A 20,222-nucleotide genomic window follows, 5' to 3' on the forward strand; every position below is an offset into this window, starting at 1 on the left:
AGGATTGTTTATGTGCAGGAAAGTGTTTCTTCCTGCACAAAAACAATCCTGCATGCAATGCAGGCATCCTTACACCATGGTGCAAGGGTGACTGCGTTAGTGCTAGGAAGCCCACAGTGGACCGGCGCATTGGAAAAGGACAGGAATGCACTCTATTGCCTTAAATACAGCATATTCCTGCCCTTTCCCCGTTGGGAAGTACCGTGCACTGCATGACTCATAAATGAGGCCCTAAGAATGTAGTCCACATATAGGGTACACATTTCTCAACTTGCCTCTTAGTTTACTGACAGCATTGCAATCAGGGCAGAGGCGTTTCTCAGTTTATGTTTAAACACTCACTTTTAATAAATAAAGTACTAAGGCATGATGTTGTATAACACTGTTATTTACAGACAGAAAATTTCCAAGGAATGTCCAAAACCCTTCCCTCTAACTTGCAGCTTTACTGATAAAACTATATAGTGTATTAACAATAATCTGGGACAATTGGGTTTCCGAAAACATAATCATTTGCACATCACAATTTTGTTTTTATCCCATTAAAATATTTTGTTCACTCAGAAGTACAAAAATGGGCTTTCACAACTACTGAAATATATTTTGGGATGTTTCTACAGTTGACTTATTCGCTATTTAAGCGTGTTAGGAGAAATCTGACACTCCCCAGCCTTACATTTGTGGGTTCACTTTATTACTGTTTGAGTGCTGCATACATTCTTTACACAGCGCTTCTAAGTTAAGCCTAACTGCTTTGTGCCAAACTATCAGAGGCTTAAGCACAGGTGTATTTAGTGAGGCTTGTGGCTCAGCCAGACAAGGACTGTGTTTATTATTTGAGTGGGGATTCCATCCCGCCCTCAACTAATAACCAACTTCTTACAGTAAAGATGTCCATATATTAATAGGTAATTTCCTAGCACATTTGAGGTCACTGAGGCAGGAAGTAAAAGTGCTAGCTATAATCTTGTATTGTATTTCACATATCTCCCTCTTCAATCTGTACAGCTGTCATAGCCAGGTGGATAGTCAAGTGCATCCAAACCTGCTAACACAAAGCGAAGAGAGTTATAACTGTCCCTCCCAAGGCACTCTCCACCCGTAATAATTCACAACCCCATATTTCTTAAGCAACATGCTGCTAGATGGCATCTGCAAAGGGCCTATGTGGTACAGCTCATACACATTTACCATACTATTCTGTGGCCATCCTGGACCGCCAACAGGCTATGGTTGGCCAAACAGAATGAAGGAGTTTATTTTTTACATTTGCATCAAGCACAAGCTAGCCACCACTATATGAGGGTGTTTCCAGTTAGACCTGCCAGCCTTAGGGTTGTCTTCCTCCAAACTTTTTGCCTGCTTTGTTTCACTCTTTCCTGATCAGTTTTTGTTGGCCTTAGGACTCTGGACACTTTACTACGATTATTCAGTGCTAAAGTGCATGAGCTAACTCCCCTAAAACATGGTAACATTGGTGCATCTACAATTGGCATATTTAATTTACTTATAAGTCCCTAGTAAAGTGCACTGTATGTGCCCAGGGCCTATAAATTAAATGCTACCAGTGGGCCTGGAGCACTGCTTGTGCCACCCACTTAAGTAGCCCTTTAAACATGTTGCAGGCATGACACTGCAGAGCCTGTGTGCGCAGTTTGACTGCCATGTCAACTTGGCCTTTAACATCCAATGCCAAGCTTTAAATTCTTCTTTTATTACATATAACTCACAATTAAGACAGGCCCTAGATAGTCCACAAGGCAGAGTGCGATGTAATTGAAAGGCAGGACATATTCTTTTAAGTTTTACGTGACCTGGTAGTGGAAAACTCCAGCATTTGTTTTTCATAGTGCCTACCTCTCTACCAGGTTAACATTGCGGATTCCTTACTACGTTGAATATGTATAATTCCAGACTGAGAAGGAGTAGACCTGTCATGTTCAGTAACTATAGAATTGTAGTGATAACTCCTCTTTAATGGAAAAGCCTGATTTACTATTACAATTTTGAGAATGTCACGTTTAGAAAGTTGTCATTTTCCAACTGTTAGGCCTGGGTGCCTACAGCCTGTATCCATTACATTTCTGGGCTCAGGTGACTGCTGGTTTCCTGCTTTCCCTTCGGACAGTCTCACACAAAGAAATGGTAGGTGTGACTCAGCTGCCATCTGAATCTTGATAGGCCATCTTGGGCAGGATGGAGGGAGGAGCTTACACACCTGAATAGTCAGTGTCCTGCTCTCACACAAAGGACTGCTTAACCCCCTGTAGTGAGCCTGGAATCAGGGCAGGAAGAAAGGACCTCTGTGCACTTCAAAGACACCTCTCTGAAGTCACCCCCACTTCAAACACACAATTGAGCATAAGAACTGGACACCTGACTCTACCAAGTCAGTACGCGTCTAACTGTGAAGAACTCTCAAAAGGACTGCTGTGTTTCTACAAGAAGTGCCGCTCTGGACTGCTGCTGTAGAATAACTGATTTTCTGCTGTGCTGCCCTGCTGAGGAAGGACTGGATTCATCTCACTAGAACCCAGAGTGACTCCAAGGGTTTGCAGATGCACAAAAGACTTCCAACACAACCTGCAACAGCACCTGGACATTGCCTGCTGCAAGTGTTGCCCTGCTAAGTGGTGCCAATCCAGTCCTGGAAGCAGGTATAAAGTACTGCAACTACCAAAATCCACGCATTGCAGTCATTGCACCGGTTGGAACTGACACATATCCTTCAATGTTGACGTATTGCAGCTTTAGGAGACCAGCTGCGCAGCTCATCAATGACACATTGCCTACACCTAAGGGGCTCAGTAGTGATGCATCCCTGATTGCGTGGTTCAGAACCGACGCATCGCCTACATTGCCAAGATCGACATTGCATCAGTTCAGCTGCTTCCCAGATCCTCCTTCGACACCCATATAACCCCAAACCGGGGAACTGATTTCTGCAGGACAAGGCTGGTCCTTGTATATGAGGCGCACTACATCGCGGTTGGCCTGACTTTTCAGATTTGAGCTGGTCTAGCACGACCAGATGGCCCTGCTTGGCACTTTGTATTTCTAAGCACTACATTGCAGAATTCTTTAGAAATCCATATCTCGACTTCTACTGATTGGAGTTTTGTTGTTTTGGTCTTGTTATTTGTTTTATACATTAAATTAGGTCCTATTCTTTTCTAACAAGGTGTGGTATCTTGTTGTGTAGTTTTCTCACTGTTTGAAGTCTTGCTCAAATAGTTTACGCACTGCCTCCAAAGTTAAGCTTGCCTGGTGTGTGCCAAGCTACCAAAGGGTGAGCACATATTAATTTGTAGTGTGTAATTTACTTACCCTAAATGGGATTATGGTCCCCACCTGGAAAAGGTGCATACCTCTGCCAAATAGAGACCCAATTTCTAACATTTTCCTTCCATGTGTAACATGTATCTATAGTCACACACGCTAAGAACGGAAAATGTAACAAATCCTGCAGGCATCAGTTCATAGCATCAAAGTGCTGTGGATTCAAATATACCCATCAGTCCTCCACAGAAGACCGTGTTCATCACAGATCTGTTCTACTATTTGCTAGTTAACTCTGGACAATGCACTTAGTACCCCGTGCAACACTCACTTGATCCACATACACATTCTCACCTGCTGTGCGAAAAACTACAAATATATTTTATCAATGTTAAACTTCTTACTTTAGTCCAGTCACTCACAGCACTGTCCTCTCCCTGGAAAATTTGCCGTGTAGGCCAATCCCAATGTCAACTGATCTCTTTTGGAAACCCTCTGGACCGACATTACACTCAAATTGGCTCAATTAGGTGCTAATTACACTGAGTGGTGCATGCTATTTTTCTGTAAGGGGAACGGTATAACTCAACATATCAAAACACAGTGGGTGTTTATTCTCCTATATTCACAAAGTACCCTCTGACGCAGCTTGTAGTAAAGTAGGGAACCTGAGCACCTGACCGGATGATAAGCTGTGACTCGTCATTGATTTTGGCAGTAGCAAACCAAATCCACTAAAATGTTTCTGTGCTGAGAAGGGGTTCCGGCCAGATATTGCAAAGTGCTTTAATGGCTCAAAAGTGTCCCAATAATATCAAACCCTGCCCCTACAAATATGTCAAGATGTGCTTACAGGCATTGCAGACGTTTTGGAGAAAGAGTAGCTCAGGACTCCCAGGTGAAGAAGCAAAGGGCTGCTTTCACTTGCACCAGTGATTTCCTTGTTTGATCTTGCCTACCTCAACTTTGAAGCCTGCTTATCGATTTACTATAAGTCACAGAGGTACACGGTTGGAGCCCAAGTGCAAAAAAGAAAAAGCCTACGGTTTTGGTAACTATCAGGTCCAGGAATATAGAGAGGAACTTCAACTACAACGCGTCTGCTTAACCCCTATGTCTAGCCTGGTACTTTCAAAGTGAGAGATATCAGAACACTCCCTGCTTTATTTGTGAAACAGAGCCCCAGTGACCGAACTCTGCTCAGAAGATCGTCGCCAGTGGAATTAAATGTCCGAGAGCAGAATACCAAGGCCGTTAGTTTTAAAACAACCTCACACCTCTTTAATCCACCACAAGCCACTTCCTCTCCTGCAGGATCCTGCTTTCGTCTTTTGTGACAGTTTTGACGTCTTTCCGATCTCATTAATTTCCCTCTCTTGAGCTCGGTAGATGATGTGAAAAATAAGTGCCGGACCCCGAAAACAAAATGTGCCAGTTCCCCCCACAAGCAACCACCGACTTAAACTAACCACTGTGGGCACAATAGCTAAGTGTTATGCTTTGTATCACCATGACAAAAAGAGAAACAGTTGCAGTAATTGTATAGAAATGGTGGAGTACAAAGGTTTCTAGAACAGGTGTAGAATTAAATGTGATGTACAATTGAAAGCTAATATGCTACCGGTCATTTACAGTACTAAAATTTTTTGTAATTGTACAAATGCTTAATCAAGATGATCTTTTATACAATTTTCACACCCGTTCATTCTAAACCTTTGCATTCCGTTTTACTAAACCTACCATGATAAAGCAGGGAGTTGTTTGAAACACATCCATGGCATGACAAGTTATATAAAATAGAAAAATCTGAACTCTGTCATAGGAACAAAACAGGGTTATAATAAAAGTTTGAAGACAGTATAACATCATCATAAAGGCTAAACAGGACACTGGGAGTTTTCACAAATGGCAGCTTTACTCAGTGCTCTGCAGAAAAAAAAAAAAAAAAACTTAGGGGGCACATTTATGAGAGGGTTGTGTCATGTTTGCACCACTCAACGTGGTACATGTGTGACGCTCACCTCTAACTCAGATTTTCGAAACCACTAAAAGCCACGTTGCATGGCTCTGAGGGGCTTCAAAAATTGGAGTATCAGCGCAAATAGCTGCAGTGCTTCACTCTGACCTGGGAAGTCTTTCCATGGGCGTTGCATGGGTATTCCCACACAACTCTCATGGATTTTGATGCATCCTCAGATTTACAAGAACTTGTAAACTTAGGGAAGTGCCAAAATCGTACACCTTCCCAAGGGAGGCGTAACGAGGAGAAATATCTCTATGCCTCCCAGGATTGTTTTTCTGCAGGAAAGTTCCCCTTCCTGCCCTAAAACAATCTTGCATGCAACACAAGCACCCCTACACTATTGTGCAAGGGTGCCTGCATTAGTGCTAGGCAGCCATAAGAGCACCAGCGCATGGGAACAGACGGGAATGTACTGCACTGAGAGAAATATGGCGCATTCCTGCCCTTTCCCGGTCACACAGTGCAGTGCAGCAAGGTGACTTGCTGTGCTGCACTGTATGATGTGGCCATAAATATGGCCCTTAATATGGCAGTCATGCAGATTTTTCATCAGATATTCAAATAATGGCCTCAGCTTGTGGCGCTCTTGAAGCATTTCTTTGCTTGAAGGCTTTTTAGATGAAATTGAACTGTAAATAGCTAAGACTTAAAATTGGATAAATTACCGCTGGCTGTGTTTCTTCAAGATGGTCCCTGGAAACACTGCAAACTGTTCTGCCCAATCTGAAGTAAACAGACGCACTTTTTAGGTTTTGCCTGCACAGCGCTATGCTTGTGAAATCTATTGTACTGTATATATCCTAAAAGGGGGCTTACATCCCGCCTTTACCTCTTATTTGCCCGGGTTCTTGTCAGTTTACTTTTCCTCCATTTATTTGTGGTAGCTTTCTCCCTTGTGTGTTTCTCTTATCAGTATCCCGTGGCCCAGGCAATCATTCTCATCCGCTTTGGTTGGTGGAACTTCTTTTTATTATATTAAGGCTGCACAGCATTTGCTGTTTATCTTTGTTTTGTTCACCTGGCTGCACCGTGTATAGAGTGATTTTAAATGTAATCTGATCCTTTGGCACGCATTTTTAGCATTGTTGTAAGACTTTTTTTTTTTTTTTTACTCAGACACCTTTGAACTACTTAACTCCTACTGTCCAGACTCGAACAGAGTTCCCCAGCATCAAAGATGCCTGCTCCAACCGTTACACCAGATCCCGTACCCCTGCCCCCCACATGCATACAAGTGCATCTATTTAAACTCAGTAGACAGTTTAATTGTATACTATCTCTGTCTAAAGATAATTACTGGCATAACATATTTTCCCCTCGTAAACATCCCTCTACACCCTGCCCGCAGCCCCCGCCTTACCTCTGTCCTCTAGTATGGGTTTCATGCACAGGCTGTGCTAGGGGCGTTTACTGTTTCAACTTTTGATTTGCGCTCTGTGTGATTTAAAAGCTTGAGTTTGTAGAAAATGTTGACCTCTGGGTCATTTTCGCCATCTGGTTTCTGGCTTTGCTTTAAGACTTGCAAGTCGATCAGGCTGCTGTTGCTCTGAATGCAAGATTTAAATAAGATGAATTCTGAGTAAAAAAAAAAAAAAATGCTCTTCTAATAAGAAAAGAGTGGTGCCTATGTAAAAATCGCAGTGACAGCTCCTAACAAGTTATTTCTGTGGAGCATTAGCTCCCACAATGACAGACAGCCTGGGATTGGGTGCTAAGTAACAACCAGGGTGCAAAAGGGCCTGCACCACGTTGCCACAACACATTGGGGGAATAGGGGATCAGCAGAGACCACTGACACCTTGTTGTGTGAAAAAGGCTGCTTTAATGAAACAGGTTCAGATCACATCATTGAACCGGGCCTTAAGGCTTACAAAATTAAAAGCCTCACTACATAATGGATTACCTAAATTACCCTCTCCCCCTCCTCTACAAATGTCCCTCCCCTCAACTTAACCTGCAGACCTGTACACCCTGTTTAGGGTTAAACTTCCTCCCTTGAGGCTTTCAACCTCCCATCCCATTTAAGTGCAACTATTAATCCTGTAACTAATTTAACTTGCTACTGAACTTTAAACTGTCTGCCTTGCCCAGGTGTACTATTGCCTACCAGTTCCCTTCATGTTTGGATCGCAGCTGCAAACAACAATAAACTTGGCTAACCCATGCCAACTTCTCTGCCAAATCGCCTATGCACCTGCTTCAAGCAACAACCATACAGTATTCCGACCCTGCACACTTGTTTAAAAAACAAAAAAAAAACTTAACCTGACAAAATCTGTCTTATCCTCTCCCATTCTTGGGAAGGGCCGGTGGGGAGGAAACAGATCCTGACACTACAACAAGCCACCATGCTAATTACTAACAAAATGGTGGCTGGCAGAATGAAATAGCTGTATAAATAGACATGTAGCCCAATATAGCCCAACTGTAGCCGACAGCCCAAGAAGCAGTCACTAGACTGCACCATTCCCCAAACTAGTACAGGGGGCAGACTTTGTGGTCAGCTGCCCCCCAATTTCCCATTCTGTGTAGGAATCCGGGTTTTCGTGATTTATTTTTCCCTTGAATAAGGTTGACGATTTATCTTTGCACAAGCTGCCCAGGAGCGCCAGCTCATTTGCTTTTCTTTGCAGTATCTGTGTCTTGTCACCCACATCAACACAAGGTAGCCATTATAGATGAGCAGTGCCAAGAGGTTAGTCATTTCAAGTTAAGCAGGTTGTTTGTTTACAAAAAACAAACTGAAAGGTAAAAAATGTACAGTGGTATGACCTTCTTTCCATGAAGAAAAGCAAAAATGTTTTTTTCTGTCTAAGAACAAGACAGTGGTAGAGGAGACAGTGTTATGAAGTCGATTAATAAGTTACCACTGCTAGGCATTGCAATGGACCATTAGCAAATGGTTGACCCCGTTGTGCCATATAGTTTTGGGGAAAAAAAAGATAAGAAACATTCTGTTTGATAAATAAGAGCCCACAAGCCAGATCTGAATGTTCTCTAGAATGCCAACATATTAAGCAAAGTAAGTAATAGGACCCTTTGTAATGGAAGGTGAAATGACTTAACAAGATGAAATTTACTTATGTGGCTGTGGTTTTCACGTTTGTGGCACATTGGGGCTGACTGAAGTCTTGGACGTGCCCATTATCTCCGTCCTTTTAGCAACACCTTTGTGTTATGGGCTTATACTTAATAAGTCACTACATTCTTGGAGTTGTCATCACCCTAATTAGACCAAGGTTCTAAATTGTTTTTAAGAAGTCTGCACAGAAATATGAGTTGCCGTTCATAGACTTCCTTCCACCAAAATGGCAGGGGAAGTGACATCACGCACCCTTTGACCTCCACTTTCACTCACATACTTAACATACACACAAATTCACACTTACAAACTCTCTCACATAAACACACTCTCAACCCCAAGCATATTTAAAAGCATGTTTACTTACCTCAGCGGCCATGGGAGGACAAATTCTAATTTTATTATACTAATAGTGAATAATATTGAATTATTCGCTATTAGTGTAATAAAAATTGACAGCAAACAAAGCGAATGGAGCCCCAACTGACTGTACTTTAGCATGGACGAGCTGGGCCGTTTATAATTAGTGGTGTGCTGGTGGCATCTGTGATTGACTCCACAGGTTCCATTATTATAAGTTCACAACTGCGACAAGTAATGCTCTGACTGTAGAGCTAGTCGGACCCTGCAGGAGTGGACCATCTTGGAGTCCGTGGTTGCTGCTCGCAAACCGTCTTGCTGAGCACCACTTCCAATGATTTGCAGCATTCAAGGCATTTCAATATTCTTGTATTTATAAATAAAAATAGATATTTAATTTGTATGAAAACTAAGCCTTTACATTACTAAATGTTCAAATGGTAACTCTCCTTTTAAACATCACATTTGTGCTGGTCAATTCACTGTGAACCCACTGTATTTCATTGCAAGTCGCACTTGCTCTTTCTCAGGGGACGTTTAACACTGTAAAAACTTACTGTGCCTATGCGTGCGTAAACTAGGCTATTTCTTGCTCATAGCTTTCTGTTCTTCAGGCTGTTTTTTGAGGGAATCCTTATTTGACAATATTCTAAGGGGCTCATGGAGTTGGGGGCATTATAGTTATTTCAACAGCAGCTCCCCTGTCATCTTGAGCCAGCCTTGTTTGGGTCCCTGAGAGCTGCCTGATTTGCAAGATGAAAATAAGTTACTTACTTATAACTGTAGTTCTCCAGTAATGGTATCTTTCATAGATTGACATGCTTGAATCACTCCCCGAAGTGGGAGTCCTACAGTAACGTAGAAAGCAGTAGAGTACAATCTAGTTAAAAACATTCACTTTTACAGCTTATTACTGTCATTATAAATGACCCAAAGTCCATCCTATCAGGAGACAACACCTTTATAACCCTCACCACAGAGGCTCAATTCCTTCAGAGTTTCCCGCATAAGGGTGAAATAGAAGCAATGAGTAATAAGGGGAGCCTCTATGGGAGGAGGGTGGATCGCATGTGGATCTATGAAAGATAATAGTACTGCAGAACTACAGTTACAGGTAAATAACTTTTTTTTTTCTTTAGTATTGGGGTATCTTTCATAGATTCACATGCTTGAATCAGAATAGTCAGCAGTTCGTATATGTAAATAAGTGTTTCAGAATAGAAATGGATGGTGGGAAAAAAGAAATTCGAATTTGGCTCACCTTATTGGAATATATGGGGTAAAACAGCTTGCCCAAATGCAGCATTCGACTCGTCCAGACAGTTATAGTGGTTGAAGGTGTGACTGTTAGACTATGTTGCCGCTCTGCAGATCTGCTGAAACAGGGCTGTGGATGGGTATGGCTCTTGTTCAGTGAGCCTTGACTCTACTCTTCAAGGGTTTTCCTGCTTTAATGTGGCCGAATTGGATGGCGGCTGCAAATCCACCTAGCTGTAGTGGACTTGGAAGCTGGAAATCATTTCCTTAAATTGCCAAATATTACAAACAGCTGGTTTGATTTTTGAAATTGTTGGGTTCTGTGTAAGCAGAACTTAATGCACTTTTTAACATCCAAGATGTGAAGAGATTGTTCTCCAAATCCTCAAACAGGGGCAGAACAATGTCTTTAAAACAATAGGCCTATTAAGATAAAACTTTGAGGGTATTTTAGGTATGCACTTAAGGTTAGTTCTCAAGACAAGACTGTTCTTTTTGAATTGTATAAAAGGCTCTTTTGCAGTAAAGGCCTGCAGTTACCCAACCCTTCCAGGTGATGTAAGTGCTAGTAGCAATGCTGTTTTCCAAGTGAGATATTTTAAATCTGCTTTGAGGACTGGTTCAAACAGGGCTTTCATTAATTGGCTTGATACAATATTGAGATGCCAAGCAGGAGTCGGTGCCTTCACAGGAGGGAAACCCTAAAAAGCCCTTTAGTGAATTGTTTGACGATCCTTGATGACCAAAGTGAGGGTGATTTGTCAGTTTTCTAAAGCGCGATATTGCTGCTAGAGGAACCCTTATGAATGAACGTGCAAGGCCAGATTTTGCCACATATAACAGATATGGCAAAATCTGTTCCGAGGTTAATGAGAATGGGTGTATACAGTTTGGTGGCACCAAAGATAAAAACGCTTCCACTTCAGCTTGCATAACTTGTTAATGGAGTCTGCTCTTGCTCTAGCCAGGGTTTCTCTACAATCTGTGGGAATGTCTAGATTTTCGAACTCATGGGACTCAGGACCCGATAAGTGTAGAGACGTCTGATTGTTGCGTAGTATCTGGCCCCTGTTCATTGTCAATGTTGGACTGGGCGTCAGTTGGATGTGAGGGTGTTCCGATAGTAGGATTAGCTCTGTGTACTAGAACAGCTTGGACCATCTGTGAGCAATGAGAATAAGCCTGCATGGATCTCTCTTCATTTTTCTTAGTATCTGCAGGATTAAAGGAATCGGGGGAAAAGCATAAGCAAATATTTTTGACCATCTTATCGAAAATGCATTCTTCCACGATCATTTCTGATGATGCCAGCTTGTGTAGTACTGGCATTTGTGTTTTTTTTCCTGGTCGCAAATAGGCCTAGCCATGGTGTGCCTCATCCACTGAAGATGTCTTGCAGGAGATGGTGGACGAGCTCCCACTCGGGGCAAGATGATATTGACCTGCTTAATGTGTCTTCTAGTACATTTGACGCATGTGGCAAGTGCTCTGGTCTCAGTGATATCTTGTTCTGTATGGCACACTTCCAGATTTCCTGTGCTTGTTGCGACAGGGCTGTCGATCTTGTTCCTCCCTGTTTAAATAGTGCATACTGGTGGTGTTGTCCATTCTGATGAGTACGTATGAGCCTGCAACTCTGGGAAGGAAAGAGAACAGAGTTAGAGCTATGGCCTTTATTTCCAGACAATTTATATGCATTCTCTTATCGGATGTGGACCATTTCCAGCTTATCGAGAGAGCCTGGAGATGAAGCCTCATCCCTCTAGGGACACGTCTGTTGTAACAAAGTATCCCACAGGTGGTCGGAATATCAATCCTTTTGATATGTTCTCCTTCTGAGCCCACTACTGCATGGAGGAGACCATTATTGGGGTAATTCAAATTGTATCATCGAAAGAACCCTGTGCTTGCATCTACTGCTTGTCTATTTCTTCCTGTAAATGATGTACGGATGTAAAGCCTGCAGTTTTGATCAGAGGAATGCAGGAAGATAGCATTCCTAGGAGAGACTTGTATAATCGCACTGAAGCAAACTCTTTTTTTGGCAAGCGTTTAGGCCAATTGTTGGATCTTTCTCGGTCATTCCAGGGAGACAGAAGCTTTGTCTGTTTTGGTGTGTAGAACTAGTTCGAGGAAGGTTAGCTCGGTTTTTAGAAAGAGATGATTTTTGCATGTTCATTGCAAGACCCAGTTCTTGAACACTGGTTGAGACACCAGTTTGTATAGGCTGTGGCTTTTGGAGATGTTGGAGGCTTGATTAACCAATCATCCCAGTATGGGAATACTTGCACTCCTTTTTGTCTGCGGTGGGATGCTACAGGTGCCAGAGATTTGGTGAATATACTTGGGGATGATTTTAATCCGAAAGGGAGGACCTTGAATTTGAAGTGGGTTCAGGCTACCTGGGATCGTAAGTACTTTTGATGTTAGGGATGAACAGGGATATGGAAATATGTGTCCTGCAGGTCTAGAGCTGTCATACGGTCCTCATGATTGAGAAGTTAAGACGTCTTGCAGGGTGACCATCCAAAAAGACAGATTTTTAAAATACTTGTTTGATTTTCAAAGATGTAAGCTTAGGCACCAGTTTCCTGGCTTTTTCCTGATGAGAAAGAAGTGCGAATAGAAAGCGGTTCCCTACTGAGACTTCAGAACTCTTTCTATTTCCCCATTGTTATCGTAAGAGAACCTCCACCAGTAACCTTTTTTTTTTTTTTTTTTGGACATGGAGGGGGTGGGGCATTTGGTGGTTGTTGACAAATTTGATGGTATGTCCCTGGGATATGACATCCAGAACCCATTTGTCTGTTATATTTGACCATTGATGTAGGAAGTGGGAAATACGACCCCGAGATGATCTGTGTTAGTGTAGGAGGTAGCCAGCACCTGCACAAGGTCACTGCTTCTTAGCAGTGTCTCGCCCTCTGGTGGGCTGTTTCCCTCTTGTTGTCTGTTTGTGAGTTGCTGGAGGAGGATGTCTGTATTGCTGCATGTATTGTGAATGATATTGTCCTTAATAAGGCTGATACTGCTGCCTCTAGGGTTGAAATCCTCCTCAATAGGGAAAGGTACACCTGCCCCTGGCTCCTCAAGGGCTGCCCCTTAATCTGCAATGTTCCCAAGGATCTGGGAGTATCCGTATTGGTCTTTATGGCTTGAAGAGTATCATCAATGTACTTACTAAACAACGATTTGCCATCGAACGGCATGGCTAAAATTTTGCTTTGTACCTCTGGTCTGAAGGATGTTGCCTTTAACTAGGCTTGCCTTCGAAGGACAGCTGCTCCAGCTAACTGCCGAAATCCTGTTAAGGAGCTATTGATGTCACAGTCCATTATCTCCACAGAGGCACCTCTCCTTCCTGGAGAATCTTTCTATCTTCTTCCTTAGATTCTTCTGGCAGAAGATCTATGAATTGGGACATATCTGACCACATTTGCCGGTCGCATATTCCTAGAATTGCTAGGGAATTAGCTGCCCGCACCGTAAGTGCTGCTATACTTAAAAACCTCTTCCCAATGAAGTCAAAGCAGCGCCTGTCTCTACCTGGTGGTGTAGTGATAGCTGTGTAAGAGGGTTTCTTTAAGCACCATTGAGCCAATTGACTGATCACAGAGTTTGGGTTGGGATGATGCACTAGGCATGCTGGTGCATCATCTGGTTATTCATATTTTTTTATCCAGTCTGGGCATGACTGCTAATACAGTGGCTGGATTTTTCTTAGTGTGATACCCTCTTGCCATATGACGTCTTATGGGCATTGCTTTTACCAACTTTTTCATTGGCTCCTTAAAATCGTACTGGAAGCAGTCTGCCTGTTTGGTGGTTAAGGGAAGTCGGAAGCCCTCCGCTGCTTGTTCCTTGATGTTATGAAAGCCACCTATACTGTCTGGTGGCGTACCCACTGGAGGTGGCAGAGGTGGAAATGGTGGGTATAGTATGCTACTGTGCCACTCAGTAGCTGTTGAAGCCGGATCTCTTACTCCCTTTCTTCCTCTTGATCCAATTCTGAGGTGTCAAGGTCATCTGCTGGTGGATCTTCCAATGGTAGCATTGACAAGGAAGGTACTGATAAAGGCAGTGTGGTAGGATGAAACAGTGGTGTTTGATGTGGCGATCTTGTAGGTGCGATGGAGGCGCAGATGGAGCAGGTTTAGCAAATAGTTTATAATAATTTATGAACATATCCTGAAGACATATCCTGAAGATTGGATATCAACTCTCATGGCATCTGAACTGTTTGCTCATGCAGATTTTGAGGAGAATAAACTTGATATTGTTCTTGTGCCTGTTCACCCAGATGAGTCGTCCTTATAGCAATGGTCCTCATCTTCCTCCTCATCTTGATATTTAACATGCAATTCTGAAGGGCTGTGTGGCACACCAAAAAGACCTTCCTCATCTAAGTCCTCATCTAAAAGATGTGGCGGCAAGAATGGAGTAATTTTGCTAGGTGATGTGTGTTCTGGAAGTAAAATTTATGTTGGAGATGTTTCAGAGAGTTACAAGCTTGGAGTAGGCATTAAAAGGTGTTAGAGGCGCCTTTGGTCTCTACATTTATGGTGACTTAGTTGTTTTTGTCCCCAATGATGGCTTCTTTATTGTGTCTGTAGCGGGAGTTATTTTCATTGAGGAAATCGTAGTTGACAGTGTGGTCTTCGACGGTGCCTTCATCGACAGGATTGTCGTCGACGGTGTCGGCAGCTCCAGTGATGGAGCTGGTGTTGGCAGTTTGCTGGTCGACGTGTCAATCAACTGTGGTGGTCGTGTTGTCAACGATCTCTTAGATGGCTGTTTTGTCATCTGCGAAATAGGGGTTTTCTTTGTGGATGGTGCCGTCAGCGTTAATTTATATGAGATTATCGTTGTCTACACTATTGGAGACGAGGAAATTATCATTAGTGACTCTGCAGTGGTAAACGTGATGGTGGTGTAAGTCGTCGACAATGAAATTTTAAAAATCTTTTAACACAAATATCCTCTTTTGACAAAAAGTGATTTTGAAGTTTGCCTGGGAGAAACTTCCTTCACTGCTGGTGTTGAAGGCTCTGAGGAGACCTTCACGGTATCCTTTGCTGCCTGGCCACATTTCCTCAAATTTTTTACTTTGTAAATGGTGAGACTTTTTAAGGACCTTTCTGGGTTGTACTGAAGGCTCGACTTCTTGTGCTGGGTCTCTTTTGCAGTATTTTTCTGTCTTTGATGGGTCATCACTGTCTTCCTTAGAAAGTAAGTTTTCCCTTGATTTAAGTCTCTGTAACCACAAGAGTAACCTACCCCCCCCTCCCGTGCATGTTTTCTTGGAAGATTGTGCAGCAGATCTTACAATCTTTAACTTTGTGCTCTGGATAGGGACAGTAAATACACTCTTTAAGAGGGTCCTCTGAGTGTAATCACTTTTTGCCACAGGTCTTACATGGCTTAAATAAACCATTTTTAGGATATTCTGACATGGTCAGTGAAACCTAGGTAAGTTGAAAATTAAATCTGACCTGAGAAGAATCTTCTCAAAAGTAGCTGTTCTGAAGGAATCACTGAGCAGAGCTCAGGGAGACTGCCATCACACAACATGCAGTAGACAATCTGATGGCCTGGACCCTCTGTGGTAAGGGTTCTAAGACTGGAGCCTCTGTGGTGAGAGTTCTAAAGGGTGCTGTTGGCTGATAAGATGGACTTAGGGTCATTTTTAATGATACTATTAAGCTATAAAAGTGAATGTCTTTAACAGGTTGTACTCTACTGCTTTCTAGGTTACCCTGGGTCTCCCACTTCGACAACTGGGAATGATTCAAGCATGTGAAATCAATGAAAGATCCCCAATGCTGGGGAATAAAGCGGTTTTAGTCCTTCAAAATTCTGTGGGCGATGTTTTTAACAGCCCACTAGCCTTTATCCTCTCACCCCTGCTGACACACACCAACAATACCATCATCAGCCTGTGGCCGCTGAGCTATTGGTGGTTCAGGTGAGCTGGGGGGGGGGGGGGGGGGGGAAAGGGGCAGAAACTTGGGGATGTTTGTGTTCAGAGGCCAGTCGCTGCCCATCCAGATGCTGACCAGTGAACACAAAAGGGACCCCCTGCAGCCTCATTTAATTCACTACCATCAGTAAGGGCACCAAATGTTTCTCCACCCAAAATGATATCTCAGCAAATGCCGGCTCTGGTCACACCACATGCATTTTTCCCTCCATTATGACATCACATGAAATTATATCACAGGTCCTTAGGGCACAATGACTTTACAGGAAAGGGAGTTTTGCTGATGATTGATGCTTATGGCGTCACTGGAAGCGTATAAGCGCTATAAGGTGCTATAATGTAGTCCTGGGTGTAGTTAACTAGGAGTTAAACATCTCAGTGAGGAAATCCTTTCATTTTCATATTTGATCACATTCTTTTGCTAGGGATTCCAATTCGTAAATTAATCGCATAGGTTGCATATTATAAGGTGTTATCGTTTTAATCACAACACATCATAAGGTCTTACTGTTATAAACAGTATATTAATGATTGTTATATGCCTGATTTTTTTAGGTTTTGCCTGCATGGCGCTTGGACTGTGTTTGTTTAGTTTTTCCTCCAACCTTTACCTAATCTCCCCGTGGCTGTACATATTTCAAGCATGCTTGTTGGCTGTTTTGTTTTTTTTCCTTTGTCCTCCGCCCTTTACTTAATCTCCCACTTTATATTACCAACAATTACAGCGCAATATATTGCCTCTCTCAATAAGCAAGTCATCACACTTTTACGGAGCTTGTTATAGTGCACAACAAGCTAAAATCTACAACAACAATAAAAATAAAAAAAACTTAGTAATAATCACATAAGCGAAACCTATTGCATTTGCCAAATGCTTGTTACATTTTGTACGTATTCTCACAGGCCTAGATCCAAGTGTCCCGCTCCTTACTTTCGAAATGGAGATTTTAAAAACGATTTAATTGCCTCCAGGTTTTACAGTACTCACTTCTTCATGGATGACTGGAGATTAACCTCCAACTATCAATTTAAATGAGACAAATTCCAATTTAACGATTATTTGTATTTGATAATTTCATCATTGTGTGATTTAGGGCTAATTTTGATTTATATTTCAACCATAAATTAATTATACTTAACGCTGCTTATTCATCAATTCACTTTATTCTGTTTATTATTTTATGGCATCATCAATTCACTTTATTCTGTTTATTTTTTTATGGCTCTATGTATAAAAAAAACATTTTGAACTTTAAAAGAATGCGCAACAAAGCAAAAATATGTTTACCACCAAGCATTTAATAATATGGTGCATTTAAAAATAATGTTACCTACCAGTCGCACATACTTTATATAGGGCAGGCATTCTTTGGCTTGCTTGTTCTCCAGGTACGTAGTCTCCTAATCCAATGGTGGTAAGTGAAATGAAACAGAAATATAAAGCATCTAGATAGCTCCAGTTTCCTTCAATCAGGCTGAAGACACAAGCAGGGATGAACAAAAACAGACATGTCACAAGACTGACGAAAGCAAATCCATGGAGAAAGGTAACCATAACCTTGGATAATCCAAACTGATGCCGTATGTAGCGTATTGGCATGTCATGCATCAGGATCAGCAGATTCTGAGATGTGATGGAGAGCACACACAAAGAAAATGGAATTCCAAAAATCAAGTACAAAAGGCAAAATACTTTTCCACCATCAGATATTGGAACTGGGTGCCCGAATCCTGTAGTTTGAAGAAAAATATAGAATACAACATTTTTAAAGACTTTATTGGCTGGCGGGTGAAAGTAGATGATAGTTTGGGCTCATGACGTTTTAATTTCCTGATTTGTTTCTAAGATGTACTTATTACAGTATAGATATTTCACATATGAAAATAGTGTAGATACAACATATTTGTCCAATTAAAAAAAACATACTGGTTATATTCACAAGTGTCAAAGAATGATGTAGTACCTAAACAAATGTACATTTCGAGGCATCAACAGAGAGTATATTTCCCCCAGAGGGTAGACAGTGTGTCTAGATCAGTAAGAACATATTAGCCGTGATTTGTCTCTAGTGCAGTAGTTCTTAGGGACCCCCCAGGGGTCTGCAAAGCCTACTCAGGGGGTTTGTGACTCCTTAGAACATTATTAATTTGCTTACGTTATGTATAGTGTATATAAAAAAAGAAGCAAAATGTAAACTTGAAGTTTAAGAAGTGATAAATATGAATGAATTTGAAATTCAAGGCTACAAATTAAGTGAATATCCTCAGAATATTCATAGGTGCTGTACAAGGGCATCAAACAGAATATAGATATATGGACGATGAGTTGTCTCAACTGAATTTCGAAAAGCTCAAAACTTCCCAATAAAATTGAAATATAGATTTTTTCATACTTGTTTGTGAATTAAATAAAATATTTAATCATTTGAGCATTTGTTTGATTAATGCTTGTTTCTGTGTTTTTGTCTATTGTTTTGTGGTTCAAATCATCTAGAAAGCTTGAGGGCCCTCGCTTTCCATTAATGACTCAGTGGGGGCCCGAAATAATGATTCAGCATGGAGTCCCTGGGTTACAGTAATGATTAGGTAGGTGGCTGCAGAAGAAGACAAAAGATTAAGAACTGCTGCTCTAGTGCATTCAGAGACTCGATGGAGTAGCGGCTGTTGCCAGGGAGGGGTGGGGGGAGGGGCAGCGCATAAGTGGGAGGGGTGTCAATAAAATTAAAAAACAAAATACTTACCTGCCACCATGTTCTGCCACTTTATCCGCCTCTCATCTTCTTCCTCCCCACCCAATTGAGACGCTTCTTTCACGCCGGGATTGGCCTGAGCCAGCAGAAATGCCACTCAGGGAGTGTGTGGGACACTGCACTTGGTCTCCACCCAGCTGTTCAACACAGCCATGTGGAGAGTTCTAAGTGCACATGTCAGTTTGCCTGGCCTCAGCTGGCCGACCAAACGAAAATGCACACTTAGAAACTCACCACCAGTCGTCCTCCACTTGTTGATGTGAAGGATGCTGGCCCTGCCCTGCCCTACGAAAGTGGGAAAATAAAGGGATAATGACGTGCTTTTATTATCCCTTTATTTTTTGCCAACATCAGGGGGGCAACACTCCTCTGCCATAGCGGAGGGGCTGCCCCTGCCAGTATGGAAAAGCACTTGTTGATGGCTGGACATTTTATATAGTGGGTCTGGTCTCTCCTATCCAGGGCCTCCAAAGACTTGTGCATGGCTGAGAAAATGGTCACACCAACAGGGTCTCCGAGCCATAGTTTCTACAGGGTACACCATAGTGTACTCCCCAAAAATCTTTCTTTCCGTTATCGGCTGGGAGCAGCAATCCTATAGTTCTGGAGTACAAATGGTAAAATTACTGCATCCAGGTTTGACACCTTCATTTTCGCTTCCTTTGTGCATATGAAGACCAGTGAAATCTGGTAACTTGAATCCCTTTGTGCTTATGTTCAGAAGCATTATCTGGAATGCAATGAGAAACACAAAGATCAGAACGAGTGACAAGAGGTGAAGGAGAGCAATCATCTTTACTGCCCCATCATCTTTTTGAATTAAAGTTGAATGCGAGACAAAGAATGACTGACTATAGAGAAACAAAAGGTTTACCCAACCCTCAATTCTTTATCTTTTTTTGTCAGGGTCTGCCTGGATGGAATACACGTTTCCCACCACAGCAGACACCATGAGAATGTACAAGCTTGGTATCACATAGGCACTAGCCCCAATAACAGATCATGGGAGAGAGGCAAGTATGCTCTTACCAGCAACCAGCTTGAAGAGAGATCATTTGCTCCATTCTGATGGGCTGGAATTTCTAACTAAAAGAGTGCACTTGAAATCCATATATTGGGATGCTGCACTAGTGCCAAGGACTATGAACATAGACCAGAGCCTCACTCTGTCAAATCTGCCCAGCCCGCATGGAGGTGGATTGAGCATCTTAAATGTGGCTCTGCACACTGCCAGTTTTCTTGTAATTTTCCTAAGGAGTGAAACCAAGTTAGGTTTATGAATACTATTTTCGAATGCACAATCATTGGTAGGGGCTTCACTATTCTCATTGTTTTCAACTGGAATTTTGAACAGAGCAGTCATTGTGACCAGCAATGTATTTTGAGTATAATGTTGGTATCCAGTGTTGATACTTTTATTAATGAGTCTTTTGTAGTTTTCAAAAGGATTGCTATCAGCTGGTGATCGCAAACAGTTTATTAGAAGGTATC

General features: G+C 42.1%; 1 protein-coding gene across 1 annotated transcript in view; it reads right to left on the minus strand.

Annotated features, from left to right (window-relative positions):
• Positions 1-20,222, minus strand: part of LOC138259608 (potassium channel subfamily K member 1-like) — a 190,282-nt gene that overhangs the window by 19,495 nt on the left and 150,565 nt on the right. The window contains exon 2 of the mRNA XM_069207444.1: positions 17,317-17,712. Within this exon, the coding sequence (XP_069063545.1) occupies positions 17,317-17,712 (396 nt within the window). The remainder of the gene's footprint in view (positions 1-17,316; positions 17,713-20,222) is intronic.

Source organism: Pleurodeles waltl, chromosome 9 (assembly GCF_031143425.1).
Source record: "Pleurodeles waltl isolate 20211129_DDA chromosome 9, aPleWal1.hap1.20221129, whole genome shotgun sequence".
In the NCBI taxonomy this organism is placed as follows: Eukaryota; Metazoa; Chordata; class Amphibia; order Caudata; family Salamandridae; genus Pleurodeles; species Pleurodeles waltl.